This window comes from Nannobrachium achirus (assembly GCF_963921795.1).
Source record: "Nannobrachium achirus genome assembly, chromosome: 12".
Lineage (NCBI taxonomy): Eukaryota > Metazoa > Chordata > Actinopteri > Myctophiformes > Myctophidae > Nannobrachium > Nannobrachium achirus.
In genome coordinates this window covers 6,599,136-6,616,491 of record NC_137832.1, presented here as the reverse complement: position 1 = coordinate 6,616,491, position 17,356 = coordinate 6,599,136, and the positions used below count along the sequence as shown (strand labels likewise).

At 41.7% G+C, this 17,356-nt stretch overlaps 1 protein-coding gene across 1 annotated transcript in view; it reads left to right on the top strand.

Annotated features, from left to right (window-relative positions):
- Positions 1-962: 962 nt before the first annotated feature.
- The window catches only part of LOC308295004 (transient receptor potential cation channel subfamily M member 4-like), a gene marked incomplete at both ends in the record, with an annotated part of 50,883 nt that continues 34,489 nt past the window's right edge, over positions 963-17,356 (top strand). Inside the window, one exon of the mRNA XM_080737940.1 lies at positions 963-1,007. Within this exon, the coding sequence (XP_080594066.1) occupies positions 963-1,007 (45 nt within the window). The remainder of the gene's footprint in view (positions 1,008-17,356) is intronic.

Sequence of the window (17,356 nt, the reverse complement as noted above, 5' to 3'; positions counted from 1 at the left end):
ACGTCTGGCACATTTTGCCTACACAAAAATGCAAATCCTGGATACGCCGTCATTTGTGTGTGTGTGTGTGTGTGTGTGTGTGTGTGTGTGTGTGGTGTGTGTGTGTGTGTGTGTGTGTGTGTGTGTGTGTGTGTGTGTGTGTGTGTGTGTGTGTAGAAATAAAGAGTCGGAAATAAAGAGTAATAATGTAGTCATGTCTTACTTGGTGTAAAATAGAACACAAATTGGAAGGAACATCACTAGAATAAAATGCTGGTTCTAGGACTCAGTTGGCCCTAAGCAAGATTGTTTTAGGTGGTCCCCCACTGACGGACGTGCACGTCTTTGAATCGCCAAAAAGTTATAACGTCTTCTTTTATCTAGTAGAACATGTGGTGACTGTTGTTAGCACTCAAGCATGTAAACACACACCCAGCTGAGCTGGGAGTGTTTTGCTGGAGAAACAAGCAACCAGGTATATGAAAACAAGCCCAAATTATTGAGACTTGGCCACACAGCCCCAAACCATTTTGCTGATTTATACAGTCGGGGTGCCCCCCCCGACTGTATGCTGTACAGACTGGACTGGATTTTAATGCAAATTTTGCAATGCCTGTTTATTCCAAAATATTTTGAAAATCCCATTTTACTTTTTCTGAATGAATCTGTCCTTAACAGAAGATACATGGCAATGCAGTGTCTATACAGAACACAAATCTGTCCCTAACAGAAGAGACATGGCAATAACATTTCTAGATATGAAAATAACGTAACAGTCAGACAGTAACCACACAACGGTGACACAACATTTACTTTGAAATAGTGGAGCAAAATGTGCTGTTCTAAATAATATGAAATTATTGTTTTTTGTTGTCCACCATCCAAACCACCACCTCCTCAGTCCTCAAATTCTTTCCTTCCTTGATTTTCTTGATGCAGAGTCATAGGATACCTCCCCACCAACCTCATGATTGATGCTTATGATGGAAAGTCCTGTGAGGCGCTCTTGTGCCATAGTGGATCTCAAGGTATAAGTTTATATGAGCTTAAGCTTTGAAAAGCTCCTCTCAGCTGATGCCACTGTCACTGGCAAGGTGCAGGCAATCCCCCAAAGATGTGGATACAACTCTGTCAGTTTTTTTCTTGTGGAGAAAATCCAGTAGTTCCAATGCAGTCATGCTGTTGGGTAACTGAGGAATTGGGTCCTTCATTTCCGTAGCCACTAGCCAGTGCTGGCCCATTAATGTCAGCTTGTTCTCCACTGCTCAGTGTGTCTGGAAGCTCCTGACATTGTTTCAGCAGTGCTTCTTCAATTATTATTTAATTTCCAATGCATTTATATGTTCGTATGTTAACTTTATGAAATGCAAATACATTGGACAAAAAAGACTAGCACTAAGCTACTAATATAGACTGAAGTAATTAAAGCGGGTGAAGTTTGCATGTTTGGAATTGTAACAGCTGAAATCAATAATATATCAATATTCCAATATTAACCTGCGGGCCGCATTAAAGGAGTATTTCACCCCCAAAATGACTTTCTTTCCATTGATTACGCACGCCACGGAGACTTGTGTTCAATAATATTTTTTTTGCATTTGTCGCATTCCTAAGACAAACAACGTATTTTAGTAAATTTCCCCCTATTGATTCTGGATGGGCCCGGGACCCAAATACATTCAGGTCCCCATCCGGAATCAATGGGGGTAAATGTGTTTGAAATGTGTGTGAGTAATCAATGGAAATAAAGTCATTTTGGGGTTGAACTACTCCTTTAAGTGAAGGTCTTGGCCACATGCCGAGAGGGCCACTGTATTCACACTCACTCCAGAGGGCCACAATGCATATAGTGAAAAATAGCTGATCTACAAGCTCAAAACGCGTTGCAATCTTCTCCCTGTGATGTGGCCCCCTTAGTGGCTGTGGCCCTAAGCGACCACTTATGTTGCTTATGCCTAGAACCGACCCTGCTTGAAATGAGAATGAGAATACATTTTTGGAAATCGCTTTGAATCGGGAGAAAAATTAAAATTATAATAATCAGGTCCTGATCTGTTCCTTACCCGTTACCTGTTACAGATGGAGGTTTGCGCCACCTTCTCCCATTTTATAGTAGGCCTACTATATTATGGTGTCACCGAAATGCTGGTTCCTGATTGGCTGAGTGTGATTGACAGACATTTCGTCGTTTAATAGGATGATGATGTGACCCCAAGAATCAGACAGCCAGGGTATTCATCTGGCTCTGTATGTGGAGTGGACAAATTAAGTAGGAATTTCTAAATATATTGATTGATTGAAAACAGTAGCCTCATGTGTTGTTGTTTAGTCTTTCAATTCATTATTTATTTCATCCTGGCACATTATTATGATTATTGTTTGTCTGCAGTCAGTGCATACAGTAGAATATTATATTAATTTACAATATTATATTAATTTACTATGGCTGAAGCATGGAATGTCACACATTCACAATGAAGACAAGTATTGATCAATCAGGATTTGACAGCATATCATTAGAGAAGGACAGCTTGCTAGAGAATGTGTGCAATGTCAGGTTTATGTTGGACAAGGCAGTGATTATAGGTCAGTGAGTGTCAACTAGCATGAGAGAGAGAGAGAGAGAGAGAGAGAGAGAGAGAGAGAGAGAGAGAGAGAGAGAGTGTGTGTGTGTGTGTGTGTGTGTGTGTGTGTGTGTGTGTGTGTGTGTGTGTGTGTGTGTGTGTGTGTGTGTGTGTGTGTGTGTGTGTGTGTGTGTGTGTGTGTGTGTGTGTGTGTGTGTGTGTGTGTGCGCACATGTGCGTGTGCTTGTGTGTATCCCGGCACTGTTTACAGCAAATGCCCTCGGTACATAGATAGACATAGAACACATCATTATAAACAGAGTAACTACCTTCAATTACATTTGAATAAATTGCTATTTTATAATTCATTTATAATTCATTTTAACCTCTGCATATGCCTGCAAGGTCGTCAAGGCAAGGGCTAAGGTGGAGTCTGGGACCTGTGGAGCGTTGTCCTGGATGGTTTAGGGAAGGTTCTGTAGTGGCCAATATTTGGGGTGTACATTATTGTACACTTGGAGGCACAAACAGCACTGAGAGTGTTCAATAAAAAGTCACTAGGTTGAGTTTCTGAGCGTTTTTTTTATTTTTTATTTAACGAACATGATATAGCAACTAGAAATACTGTTCCTTCGAAACAGTGTGGGCTCGATTCCAACCCAACAAATAGGATACTTTAAGGTACTGTAAGGTACAGTACCTTACAGTATTGTACTGTACCTTACTATACTGTACTGCACCTTACTGTACTGTACTGTACTGTACTGTACTGTACTGTACTGTAACTTACTGTACTTTACTGTACTCTACTGTACTGTACTTTACTGTATTCTACTGTAACTTACTGTACTTTACTGTACTCTACTGTACCTTACTGTACTGTACTCTACTGTACCTTACTGTACTGTACTGTACCTTACTGTACTATACTATACTGTACTCTACTGTACCGTACTGTACCTTACTGTACTGTACTCTACTGTACCTTACTATACTGTACTTTACTGTACTCTACTGTACTTTACTGTACTCCACTGTACCTTACTGTACTTTATTCTACTTTACTGTACTTTATTGTACTTTACTGTACTCTACTGTACCTTACTGTACTGTATTGTACTTTACTGTACCTTACTGTACTGTACTCTACTGTACCTTTCTGTACTGTACCTTTCTGTACTTTACTGTACTCTACTGAACCTTACTGTACTTTTACTGTACTCTACTGAACCTTACTGTACTGTACATATTCTATGTGTTCTAGATCTACATTTTTGATTCTGTGTTTGGGAACCAGCAACTGTCAAATGGACTCCAACTGTAGTGGAGTATATTGAGTGCATATACTGTAGGCTAACAATCCCAGATCACATCTGTCCTCCACTATGTCTATAACCAAGGCGTTCTTCTATGTGGCCACTCCAGACTGAGGAGTGGAGCATGGCTTTTATTGTGTTTGTGGATCTGACTTGGAAATGCATTGGTTTTGATATCTCCCTGACAACCAACAACAACCACTAATATGGCTGACTGTCCCTGCGGGCTCTAGGATATATGGCTATGGGATTTACATCCCATCGCCCGGACTTGATTCTTGATCACAGCTGTGTAATCAGTAGAGTGGAGAGGGACATTTATTTATAGTTTTAACTATAACTATAGTTTTATACATCACACAGCTTAGACATTTGGATCAAATCAGAGAGCAGACCTGTGTGAACGCAATGATATAGATAGCATATCTGAAGTGTGAACACTGCAGCCACAGCGCCTTAACATAAACATGGGTCTATTATCCTTCTCTCCACTCTGTCCCCACTCACTAAACCCATTGGAAATGCATTGGGTGCTTAAAGTTAAACATTTTTATTTTTTTATATTTATACTACAAAACATTTCAAAACGAAAAATACAAGCACACGTGTCCTCAGTAAGCTGAACACATAAAAATTTGAATGGTGTTGAAAGGTGTAAGCGTTTAAGAGATGAAGCGCGCCAAAGTTTTGAGGAGATACACATATATAAATAAAGTAGAAAATGTGCAATTTGGGAAATTGCGAGTGTGGTTGCTCGCCCCACCCCCCTCCCACGAGTTTTGCAAGACGATTATGTTGTCACGTCGCTCCCGAGATCGTTTGTCTTTCGTTTTGAGAGGGTTGTTCCCCCTGAAAAATGCGTTTTGGCCTGAAACGGTTACGTTTTGTGCGTTTGTGGCGCCCCCTAAGGGTCGAAGTGGAAATGCTTTTGGGGATTTGTTGAATATCCCACCCGCAACTTGTGGTTAAAATTTGGTGTTGACTGGATGTTTCGTTTATGATTTATGGCTATTTTTGGAAAAACGGGCCCCTCTTGCTAACTTCGGAAGCGTGTTCCGGACGAACGGTATGGACTATCGAAATATCGCTTGGTTATGTTTATCGCGTGGGTTCAGAGATCTTGTGTACCGATTTTTGTGACGTTTGGAGAAAATATGTGGGAAAAGAGGCAAAAAGTGTGTTTTGAAGAAAATTCAAAATGGCGGAAAATCTATCCTGACGCAAATGGGCGTGGCCTATATGGGGAGATGCGTCATGACCCAAGGAATCCAGGGAAAAAATAATTTTAATTTTCCGACCTACGGTTCAAGAGTTATAGGGCAAAACGTAAAGTGGGGTGTTATAGCGCCACCATGTGGCCGAATGATGTAATTATTTTTTAATTAATTCTTAAAATTATTATGAATCTCCTCTCCAAGTTTTGAAACTTTAGACCCTATGGTTTAAGAGAGAGAAAATAATTGAATGTGAGTTTTTGCTATTCCCATTATAAGTCAATGGGGGAAATTAATTCACTAATAAATTAATATCAATTAAACGATAGAACCTTTCTCTTAGCAAAATGGAAGCACTCGATTCCCGATGAAGCCGGTCGATTTGACATATGGCGCGAGTGTGTGGCACAAAAACTGTGGGCCGTGAAACGCGCCGAAAAAAAAGTTTATCTAGAAATAAGGAATAAACTAGAATTGACAGGGTCAATTTTGACAAGTGTGCCTGCAGTGCAGCTCGCTAAACGCGCGACCTCGTGCAGCGGTTCGGACCGTGAGACCTTCCGCCGAGTCGTCCGCGTTTCGTCGTGAGAGGGTCGGTCCCCGTGAAAAACGCGTTCTGGCACGAAACGGTTACGTTTCGCGCGTTTGTGACGCCCCCTAGGGGTCGAAGTGGAAATGCTTTTGGGGATCCGTTGAGTATGCCACCCCCGACCTGTGGTTGAAATTCAGTGTTGACTCGACCTATTGTTTGTGATTTATGGCTATTGTTTGCGAAACGTGCCCCTCCCGCTAACTTTGGAAGCACGTTACGAACGAACGGTATGGACTATCGAAATATCCTTTGACTATGTTTATCGCGTGGCTTCATAGATCATGTGTACCGGTTTTTAAGACCTTTGAAGAAAATATGTAGGAAAAGGAGCAAAAAGTGTGTTTTGGAGAAAATTCAAGATGGCGGAAAATCTATCCCTACGCAAATGGGCGTGGCCTAAATCGGGAGATGCGTCTTGACCCACGGAATCCAGGGAAAAAATAATTTTAATTTTCCGATCTACGGTTCAAGAGTTACGGGGCAAAACGTAAAGTGGGCTGTTATAGCGCCACCATGAGGCCAAATGACACTATTATTTTTTATTTAATCCTTGACATCATTATGAACCTCCTCTCCAAGTCTTGAAACTGTAGCCCCTATGGTTTGCGAGAGAAAAATAATTGAATGTGAGTTTTTGTGATTCCCATTATAAGTCAATGGGGAAAATTAATTCACTAATAAATTCATATCAATTAAACTATAGAACCTTTCTCTTAGCAAGTTACTAGCACACGATTCCCGAGTAAGCCGGTCGATTTGACATATGGCGCGAGTGTGTGGTGCAAAAACTGTGGGAGGAGTAGCGTGCCAAACTTTGGGAAAGTGTGCTTGTAGATTCAACACTAGAATTGACAGAGTCAATTTTGACAAGTGTGCCTGCAACTCGCTAAATGCGCGACCTCGTGCGGCGGTTCGGACAGTGAGACCGTCCGCCGAGTCGCCTGCGTTTCGTCGTGAGAGGGTCGGTCCCCGTGAAAAACGCGTTTTGGCACGAAACGGTTACGTTTCGCGCGTTTGTGACGCCCCCTAGGGGTCGAAGTGGAAATGCTTTTGGGTATCCGTTGAGTATGCCACCCCCGACCTGTGGTTGAAATTCGGTGTTGACTCGACCTATTGTTTGTGATTTATGGCTATCGTTTGCGAAACGTGCCCCTCCCGCTAAGTTTGGAAGCGCATTACGAACGAACGGTATGGACTATCAAAATATCCTTTGACTATGTTTATCGCGTGGCTTCATAGATCAAGTGTACCGGTTTTTAAGACATTTGAAGAAAATATGTAGGAAAAGGAGCAAAAAGTGTGTTTTGGAGAAAATCAAAGATGGCGGAAAATCTATCCCTACGCAAATAGGCGTGGCCTATATCGGGAGATGCGTCTTGACCCAAGGAATCCAGGGAAAAAATAATTTTAATTTTCCGATCTACGGTTCAAGAGTTACGGGGCAAAACGTAAAGTGGGCCGTTATAGCGCCACCATGAGGATGAGTGATGTAATTATTTTTTGATTTATTCTTAAAATCATTATGAATCTCCTCTGCAAGGTTTGAAACTGTAGCCCCTATGCTTTGCGAAAGAAAAATACTTGAATGTGAATTTCTGCTTTCTCCCATTATAAGTCAATGGGGACAATTACGTTTTGCGCGTTTGTGACGCCCCCTACGGGTCGAATTGGAAACGCTTTTGGGGATTCCTTGAGTAAGCCACCCGCAGCCTGTGGTTGAAATTCATTGCTGACTCAACGTTTTGTTTGTGATTTATGGCTATTATTTGCAAAACGGGCCCCTCCCGCTAACTCTGGAAGCCCGTTACGAACGAATGGTATGGACTATAGACATATCCCTTGACTATGTTCATTGCATGGGTTAGTAGATCATGTGTACCCATTTTTGTGACATTTGAAGAAAATATGTAGGAAAAAATGCAAAAAGTGTGTTTTGGAGAAAATTTGAAATGGTGAAAAATCTTCCCATGTGCAAATTGGCGTGTCCTATATGGAGAGATGCGTCGTGACCCAAGGAATCCAGGGAAAAAAGAATTTTAATTCTCCGACCTATGGTTCAAGAGTTACGAGGCAAGTGGTCCGTTATAGCGCCACCATGTGGCCAATTGGAAATGCTTTTGGGGATCGTTGAGTATGCCACCCCCAACCTGTGGTTGAAATTCAGTGTTGACTGGACCTTTTGTTTGTGATTTATGGCTATTGTTTGCAAAACGGGCCCCTCCCGCTAACTTTGGAAGCGCGTTACGAACGAACGTAATGGACTATCGCAATATCCCTTGAGTATGTTCATTGCATGGGTTCATAGATCATGTGTACCGTTTTTTGTGCAATTTGAAGAAAATATGTCGGAAAAGGAACAAAAAGTGTGTTTTGGAGAAAATTCAAGATGGCGGAAAATCTATCCAGGCGCAAATGGGCGTGGCCTATATCGGGAGATGCGTCTTGACCCAAGGAATCCAGGGAAAAAATAAATTTAATTTTCCGACCTACGGTTCAACAGTTACAGGCCAAAACGTAAAGTGGGCTGTTATAGCGCCACCATGAGGCCGAGTGATGTAATTATTTTTTGATTAATTCTTACAATCATTATGAACCTCCTCTCCAAGTCTTGAAACTGTAGCCCCTATGGTTTGCGAGAGAAAAATAATTGAATGTGAATTTTTGCTTTCTCCCATTATAAGTCAATGGGGACAATTTAATTCACTAATAAATTAATATCAATTAAACTATAGAACCTTTCTCTTAGCAAGTTACTAGCACACCATTCCCGAGTAAGCCGGTCGATTTGACATATGGCGCGAGTGTGTGGTGCAAAAACTGTGGGAGGAGTAGCGTGCCAAACTTTGGGGAATCGTATGGACAGACATAAATAAATAAATAAATATGAGCGAGAACAATAAGTGTCCCATGCTATGCATAGGCACACTTAACTAGAATTGACGGAGTCAATTTTGACAAGTGTGCCTGCAGCGCGCTAAATGCGCGACCTTGTGCGGCGGTTCGGACTGTGAGACAGTCTGCCGAGTCGTCCGTGTGTCGTTGTGAGAGGGTCGGTCCCCTCGAAAAACGCGTTCTGGCACGAAACGGTTACGTTTCGCGCGTTTGTGACGCCCCCTAGGGGTCGAAGTGGAAATGCTTTTGGGGATTCGTTGAGTATGCCACCCCCGACCTGTGGTTGAAATTCAGTGTTGACTCGACCTATTGTTTGTGATTTATGGCTATCGTTTGTGAAACTTGCCCCTCCCGCTAACTTTGGAAGCACGTTACGAACGAACGGTACGAACTATCGAAATATCCTTTGACTATGTTTATCGCGTGGCTTCATAGATCATGTGTACCGGTTTTTAAGACATTTGAAGAAAATATGTAGGAAAAGGAGCAAAAAGTGTGTTTTGGACAAAATTCAAGATGGCGGAAAATCTACCCATACGCAAATGGGCGTGGCCTATATGGGGAGATGCGTCATGACCCAAGGAATCCAGGGAAAAAATAATTTTCATTTTCCGACCTACGGTTCAAGAGTTACGGGGCAAAAGGTAAAGTTGGCCGTTATAGCGCCACCATGAGGCCGAGTGATGTCATTATTTTTTGATTAATTCTTACAATCATTATGAACCTCCTCTCCAAGTCTTGAAACTGTAGCCCCTATGGTTTGCGAGAGAAAAATAATTGAATGCGATTCCCATTATAAGTCAATGGGGAAAATTAATTCACTAATAAATTAATATCAATTAAACTATAGAACCTTTCTCTTAGCAACTTGATAGCACACCATTCCCGAGTAAGCCGGTCGATTTGACATATGGCGCGAGTGTGTGGTGCAAAAACTGTGGGAGGAGTAGCGTGCCAAACTTTGGGGAAAAGTATGGACAGACTTAAGTAAATAAATATGAGCGATAACAATAAGTCTGCCCATGCTATGCATAGGCACACTTAACTAGAATTGACAGAGTCAATTTTAACAAGTGTGCCTGCAGTGCGCGACCTTGTGCAGCGGTTTGGACGGTGAAACAATCTGCCAAGTCGCCCGTGTTTCGTTGTGAGAGGGTCGGTCCCCGTGAAAAACGCGTTCCGGCACGAAACGGTTACGTTTCGCGTGTTTGTGACGCCCCCTAGGTTCTAGAGGCTTCCAGCCTACCGCACTTCCAGGGGGTGGGGGTGGGCAGCACACTTTTACAGTTCACTACAGTAAGGCACAGAACAGTACCATAAAGTACAGTACACTACCATCCAGTTCATTACAGAAGATACAGTACACTACAGTACAGTAAGGTACAGCACAATACAGTACAATAAGGTACAGTACACTACAGCACAGTAAGGTACAGCACAGAACAGTACAGAAGATACAGTACACTACAGCACAGTAAGGTACAGTACAGTACAGTACAGTACAGTACAGTACAGTACAGTACAGAAGATACAGTACAATACAGTATGGTACGGTACAGTACAATACAGTGCAGGTACAGTACAGTACAATACAGTGCAGTAAAGTACAGCACAGTAAGGTAAAGTACAGTACAATGCAGTAAGGTACAGCACAGTAAGGTATAGTACAGTACAATAACATACAGTACAGTACAGTACAGTAAGGTACAGTACAGCACACTAAGGTACAGTACAGTATTACAGTTCACTACAGTAAGGCACATAACAGTACCATAAAGTACAGTACACTACCATCCAGTTCATTACAGAAGATACAGTACACTACGGTACAGTAAGGTACAGCACAATACAGTACAATAAGGTACAGTAAACCACGGCACAGTAAGGTACAGCACAAAACCGTACAGAAGATACAGTACACTACAATACAGTAAGGTACTGTACACTACAGCACAGTAAGGTACGGTACAGTACAGTACAGTACAGTACAGTACAGAAGATACAGTACAATACAGTAAGATACGGTACAGTGCAATACAGTGCAGGTACGGTACAGTACAATACAGTGCAGTAAAGTACAGCACAGTAAGGTAAAGTACAGCACAGTGCAGTAAGGTACAGCACAGTAAGGTATAGCACAGTACAATAACATACAGTACAGTACAGTAAAGTACAATACAGCACACTAAGGTACAGTACACTACAGTAAGGAAGCAAGCGGTTCAAACTGTGAGACCATCCTCCGAGTCGTCTGCGTTTCGTCGTGAGAGGGTCGGTCCCCGTGAAAAACGCGTTCTGGCACGAAGCGGTTACGTTTCGTGCGGTTGTGACGCCCCCTAGGGGTCGAAGTGGAAATGCTTTTGGGGATTCGTTGAGTATGCCACCCCCGACCTGTGGTTGAAATTCCGTGGTGACTCGACTTATTGTTTGTGATTTATGGTTATCGTTTGTGAAACGGGCCCCTCCCGCTAACTTTGGAAGCGCGTTACGAACAAACGGTATTGACAATCAAAATATCCTTTGACTATGTTTATCGCCTGGCTTCATAGATCATGTGTACCGGTTTTTAAGACATTTGAAGAAAATATGTAGGAAAAGGAGCAAAAAGTGTGTTTTGGACAAAATTCAAGATGGCGGAAAATCTATCCATACGCAAATGGGCGTGGCCTATATGGGGAGATGCGTCATGACCCAAGGAATCCAGGGAAAAAATAATTTTCATTTTCCGACCTACGGTTCAAGAGTTACGGGGCAAAACGTAAAGTTGGCCGTTATAGCGCCACCATGAGGCCGAGTGATGTCATTATTTTTTGATTAATTCTTACAATCATTATGAACCTCCTCTCCAAGTCTTGAAACTGTAGCCCCTATGGTTTGCGAGAGAAAAACAATTGAATGCGATTCCCATTATAAGTCAATGGGGAAAATTAATTCACTAATAAATTAATATCAATTAAACTATAGAACCTTTCTCTTAGCAACTTGATAGCACACCATTCCCGAGTAAGCCGGTCGATTTGACATATGGCGCGAGTGTGTGGTGGAAAAACTGTGGGAGGAGTAGCGTGCCAAACTTTGGGGAAAAGTATGGACAGACTTAAATATGAGCGATAACAATAAGTCTGCCCATGCTATGCATAGGCACACTTAATAAAGTTTCCCGAGGACTATAGTGTGTTGCCCTGTAAGGGCAACCACACTAACTAGAAATACTGTTCCTTCGAAACAGTGTGGGCTCGATTCCAACCCAACAAATAGGATACTTTAAGGTACTGTAAGGTACAGTACCTTACAGTATTGTACTGTACCTTACTATACTGTACTGCACCTTACTGTACTGTACTGTACTGTACTGTACTGTACTGTACTGTACTGTAACTTACTGTACTTTACTGTACTCTACTGTACTGTACTTTACTGTATTCTACTGTAACTTACTGTACTTTACTGTACTCTACTGTACCTTACTGTACTGTACTCTACTGTACCTTACTGTACTGTACTGTACCTTACTGTACTATACTATACTGTACTCTACTGTACCGTACTGTACCTTACTGTACTGTACTCTACTGTACCTTACTATACTGTACTTTACTGTACTCTACTGTACTTTACTGTACTCCACTGTACCTTACTGTACTTTATTCTACTTTACTGTACTTTATTGTACTTTACTGTACTCTACTGTACCTTACTGTACTGTATTGTACTTTACTGTACCTTACTGTACTGTACTCTACTGTACCTTTCTGTACTGTACCTTTCTGTACCTTACTGTACTTTACTGTACTCTACTGAACCTTACTGTACTTTTACTGTACTCTACTGAACCTTACTGTACTGTACATATTCTATGTGTTCTAGATCTACATTTTTGATTCTGTGTTTGGGAACCAGCAACTGTCAAATGGACTCCAACTGTAGTGGAGTATATTGAGTGCATATACTGTAGGCTAACAATCCCAGATCACATCTGTCCTCCACTATGTCTATAACCAAGGCGTTCTTCTATGTGGCCACTCCAGACTGAGGAGTGGAGCATGACTTTTATTGTGTTTGTGTATCTGACTTGGAAATGCATTGGTTTTGATATCTCCCTGACAACCAACAACAACCACTAATATGGCTGACTGTCCCTGCGGGCTCTAGGATATATGGCTATGGGATTTACATCCCATCGCCCGGACTTGATTCTTGATCACAGCTGTGTAATCAGTAGAGTGGAGAGGGACATTTATTTATAGTTTTAACTATAACTATAGTTTTATACATCACACAGCTTAGACATTTGGATCAAATCAGAGAGCAGACCTGTGTGAACGCAATGATATAGATAGCATATCTGAAGTGTGAACACTGCAGCCACAGCGCCTTAACATAAACATGGGTCTATTATCCTTCTCTCCACTCTGTCCCCACTCACTAAACCCATTGGAAATGCATTGGGTGCTTAAAGTTAAACATTTTTATTTTTTTATATTTATACTACAAAACATTTCAAAACGAAAAATACAAGCACACGTGTCCTCAGTAAGCTGAACACATAAAAATTTGAATGGTGTTGAAAGGTGTAAGCGTTTAAGAGATGAAGCGCGCCAAAGTTTTGAGGAGATACACATATATAAATAAACTAGAAATACTGTTCCTTCGAAACAGTGTGGGCTCGATTCCAACCCAACAAATAGGATACTTTAAGGTACTGTAAGGTACAGTACCTTACAGTATTGTACTGTACCTTACTATACTGTACTGCACCTTACTGTACTGTACTGTACTGTACTGTACTGTACTGTACTGTACTGTAACTTACTGTACTTTACTGTACTCTACTGTACTGTACTTTACTGTATTCTACTGTAACTTACTGTACTTTACTGTACTCTACTGTACCTTACTGTACTGTACTCTACTGTACCTTACTGTACTGTACTGTACCTTACTGTACTATACTATACTGTACTCTACTGTACCGTACTGTACCTTACTGTACTGTACTCTACTGTACCTTACTATACTGTACTTTACTGTACTCTACTGTACTTTACTGTACTCCACTGTACCTTACTGTACTTTATTCTACTTTACTGTACTTTATTGTACTTTACTGTACTCTACTGTACCTTACTGTACTGTATTGTACTTTACTGTACCTTACTGTACTGTACTCTACTGTACCTTTCTGTACTGTACCTTTCTGTACCTTACTGTACTTTACTGTACTCTACTGAACCTTACTGTACTTTTACTGTACTCTACTGAACCTTACTGTACTGTACATATTCTATGTGTTCTAGATCTACATTTTTGATTCTGTGTTTGGGAACCAGCAACTGTCAAATGGACTCCAACTGTAGTGGAGTATATTGAGTGCATATACTGTAGGCTAACAATCCCAGATCACATCTGTCCTCCACTATGTCTATAACCAAGGCGTTCTTCTATGTGGCCACTCCAGACTGAGGAGTGGAGCATGACTTTTATTGTGTTTGTGTATCTGACTTGGAAATGCATTGGTTTTGATATCTCCCTGACAACCAAAAACAACCACTAATATGGCTGACTGTCCCTGCGGGCTCTAGGATATATGGCTATGGGATTTACATCCCATCGCCCGGACTTGATTCTTGATCACAGCTGTGTAATCAGTAGAGTGGAGAGGGACATTTATTTATAGTTTTAACTATAACTATAGTTTTATACATCACACAGCTTAGACATTTGGATCAAATCAGAGAGCAGACCTGTGTGAACGCAATGATATAGATAGCATATCTGAAGTGTGAACACTGCAGCCACAGCGCCTTAACATAAACATGGGTCTATTATCCTTCTCTCCACTCTGTCCCCACTCACTAAACCCATTGGAAATGCATTGGGTGCTTAAAGTTAAACATTTTTATTTTTTTATATTTATACTACAAAACATTTCAAAACCAAGAATACAAGCACACTTGTCCTCAGTAAGCTGAACACATAAAAATTTGAATGGTGTTGAAAGGTGTAAGCGTTTAAGAGATGAAGCGCGCCAAAGTTTTGAGGAGATACTGACTAGTATAGTATATAAATAATGAAGATAACATACGTGTGCTCGCCTTCCAGGCGAGCCCACAATAATGAAGATAACATACGTGTGCTCGCCTTCCAGGCGAGCCCACAATAATGTTGTGTGATCTGTTTTATGACAGCCTGGGCTGTCAGAGAGAGAGCACATAAGCATATGTTTTGGTGTTAGTCTAGTGACAGCATGTGGCTGTCACCAGAGAATGGCACAGAATAGCAGAAAACGTACAGTATATATTGACTGGCTCTGCCCCTTAAGCCCCTTTTTGACTGCAGTTTTAGCACCACACCACACCACACTACACCACACCACATAAAAAATATCTACATTTTCCATTACAAAAAAGTACCCCTATCGCCATCGGTAAGAAACAAATTGACCCTTTTAACTGTGATTATAATACAATATAAATTTGTATTACAACTATCCTAATTATAGTGCACTGTAATGGAATATAACTGTGATTATAATACATTATAAAGTATTAATGTATTACTATGATAATTAAAAGACACTATAATAGATTATAATAGTGGTTATAACACAATAGAATCTATTATCATGTATTACAACTATATCCTGGTGGTCTAAATGAAAAGTCAGTGAGTGATCAGTCATTATGAAGTGTTTGGCCCTGTTTGGCCTAGCTCAGACTTACTCTAGAGTGGATACTTTTTAGTACCCTTTAGTACCACTTTCACACCACTCTACCCAGGTCCTTGTAGTGGAAAACCTGGCACAAGTGGGCGGTGTGGTGTGGAGTGGTGTGGAGTTGGGCCAGTGGAAAATGGGCTTTAGGCATAAGGGAACGGAGCAGTATACAATGGGATGAAACCATACAAACAGGTTTTGTTACATACATTGATTGGTCATTGCACAATACATACATAAGATAATTACAAGGAAACAGAGAGTGAGCAGTGGGTCGTGGACCAAACGGTCCAAACGGTCGTGGACCAAACGGTCAAACAAGTTAGAGTAGTATCGCTCTGTGTGTGTGTGTGTGTGTGTGTGTGTGTGTGTGTGTGTGTGTGTGTGTGTGTGTGTGTGTGTGTGTGTGTGTGTGTGTGTGTGTGTGTGTGTGTGTGTGTGTGCGCGCTGAGAGTCGTCCCGTTCCTCAGGATGATACAGACAGTGCCAATACAGGTCCTTGGGAACCTGTCTAACAGCTCCTGTAGGCCTGGGCAGACACGTGGTCACTCTCATGAGTGACCACACAGGTTTTCAGCAGCTTCATGTAGTCTCTGTCCAAGAGGTGTGTGTGTGTGTGTGTGTGTGTGTGTGTGTGTGTGTGTGTGTGTGTGTGTGTGTGTGTGTGTGTGTGTGTGTGTGTGTGTGTGTGTGTGTGTGTGTCTGCAGGTCCTACCAGACCTAACCCAACCCCCTGGCAGGCCCTGGGGCCCCGTGCCTCACCTTGAGAACCAGTATAAAACCACTCTTCAGTTCAGGCCCGCCTTTCCACTCCCAGACACGGACACACTGACCACAACAGAGGCTGCACAGAAAGGTATATAATCATTTAATATATATGTGTGTGTGTGTGTGTGTGTGTGTGTGTGTGTGTGTGTGTGTGTGTGTGTGCGTGTGTGTGTGCGTGTGCGCGTGTGCGTGTTACTGGGTGCGTGTGCGTAACCACTACGGTAAAATAGTGGTTGTTTGTTGTTTGAGGGGAAACAGAGAAGAAACATTTTTCTCTAGCAGCATTGGTGACAGAAACACTTGCAGTGAAACAGCATTTTGGGGATACTGGATTTCAAATGCAGACTCCTATGAACGTTAAATAAATCAACCTTAGTCTGATATCCATTAGTGCAGGATTGTATAATAGGCTAAGTATGGTATTTTGTATATTTCTTTTTGATCTATCTAAACGTGTTTCACCGCCTCATGTTGTAAGCTTGTAGATCTTCACATAGCCAACATATACAGTACAGGGGGTTGAAATGTTTGAACTGATTTTGATACTATATTAGGTCATGTTGGCTGGGGACCCCCATGGATACCCCTCACGGACCGCTGGGGGCCCCTGGACCCCTATTTAAGAACCTCTGCCCCAGGCCTAAATCATATTAAACCATCACATTAAATTGTCTAAACTACTGACACATAGGCCTACAGGAAAGGTGGGCACTAGGGAAATCTGGAAACCATTTTTATGGGAAGAGTGGACACTAGGAAGACTGGGTTCAAAATGTTCACTCTGATTTTGGGTCTCACATAGATCTACAAGCTCACACCCTGTCACTTCTTGCCGCGCTGCGAGCTTGTATTTGGCAATTTTGAACATTTTTAAAGCCTCTCCTCTTCTGGGGGGGGGGGGGTGCATTAGGCTACACGTGCCTTTATATTTCTTACTTCTTCTACATGAGGTAACAAACGTAGTCACTGTCTTGGGTCCCCAACATCAATTAAATTACATTTATTGTAATAAATACAAAACAAGCATTATTGAACTGAAGTCTCCATGGCGTGAGTAATCAATAAAACAAAAGTCATTTTAGGGGTGAACTACTCCTTTAATAGCCTGGGACGGCTTCCAATTTCTGGCTTTTGATCCGGTCGGGAGCGGATCTCATCCTAGCTACGTCATTTTGTAGTAAAAACAGACTACACTTTGGCAGGAAACACCAAACCGGAAACAGTTTTAACTCCTACTTGCGCATGCGCTCACAACTTGCGCATGCGCTAACAGGGTTGAAACTGTTTCTGGTTTGGTGTTTCCTGCCAAATTGTAG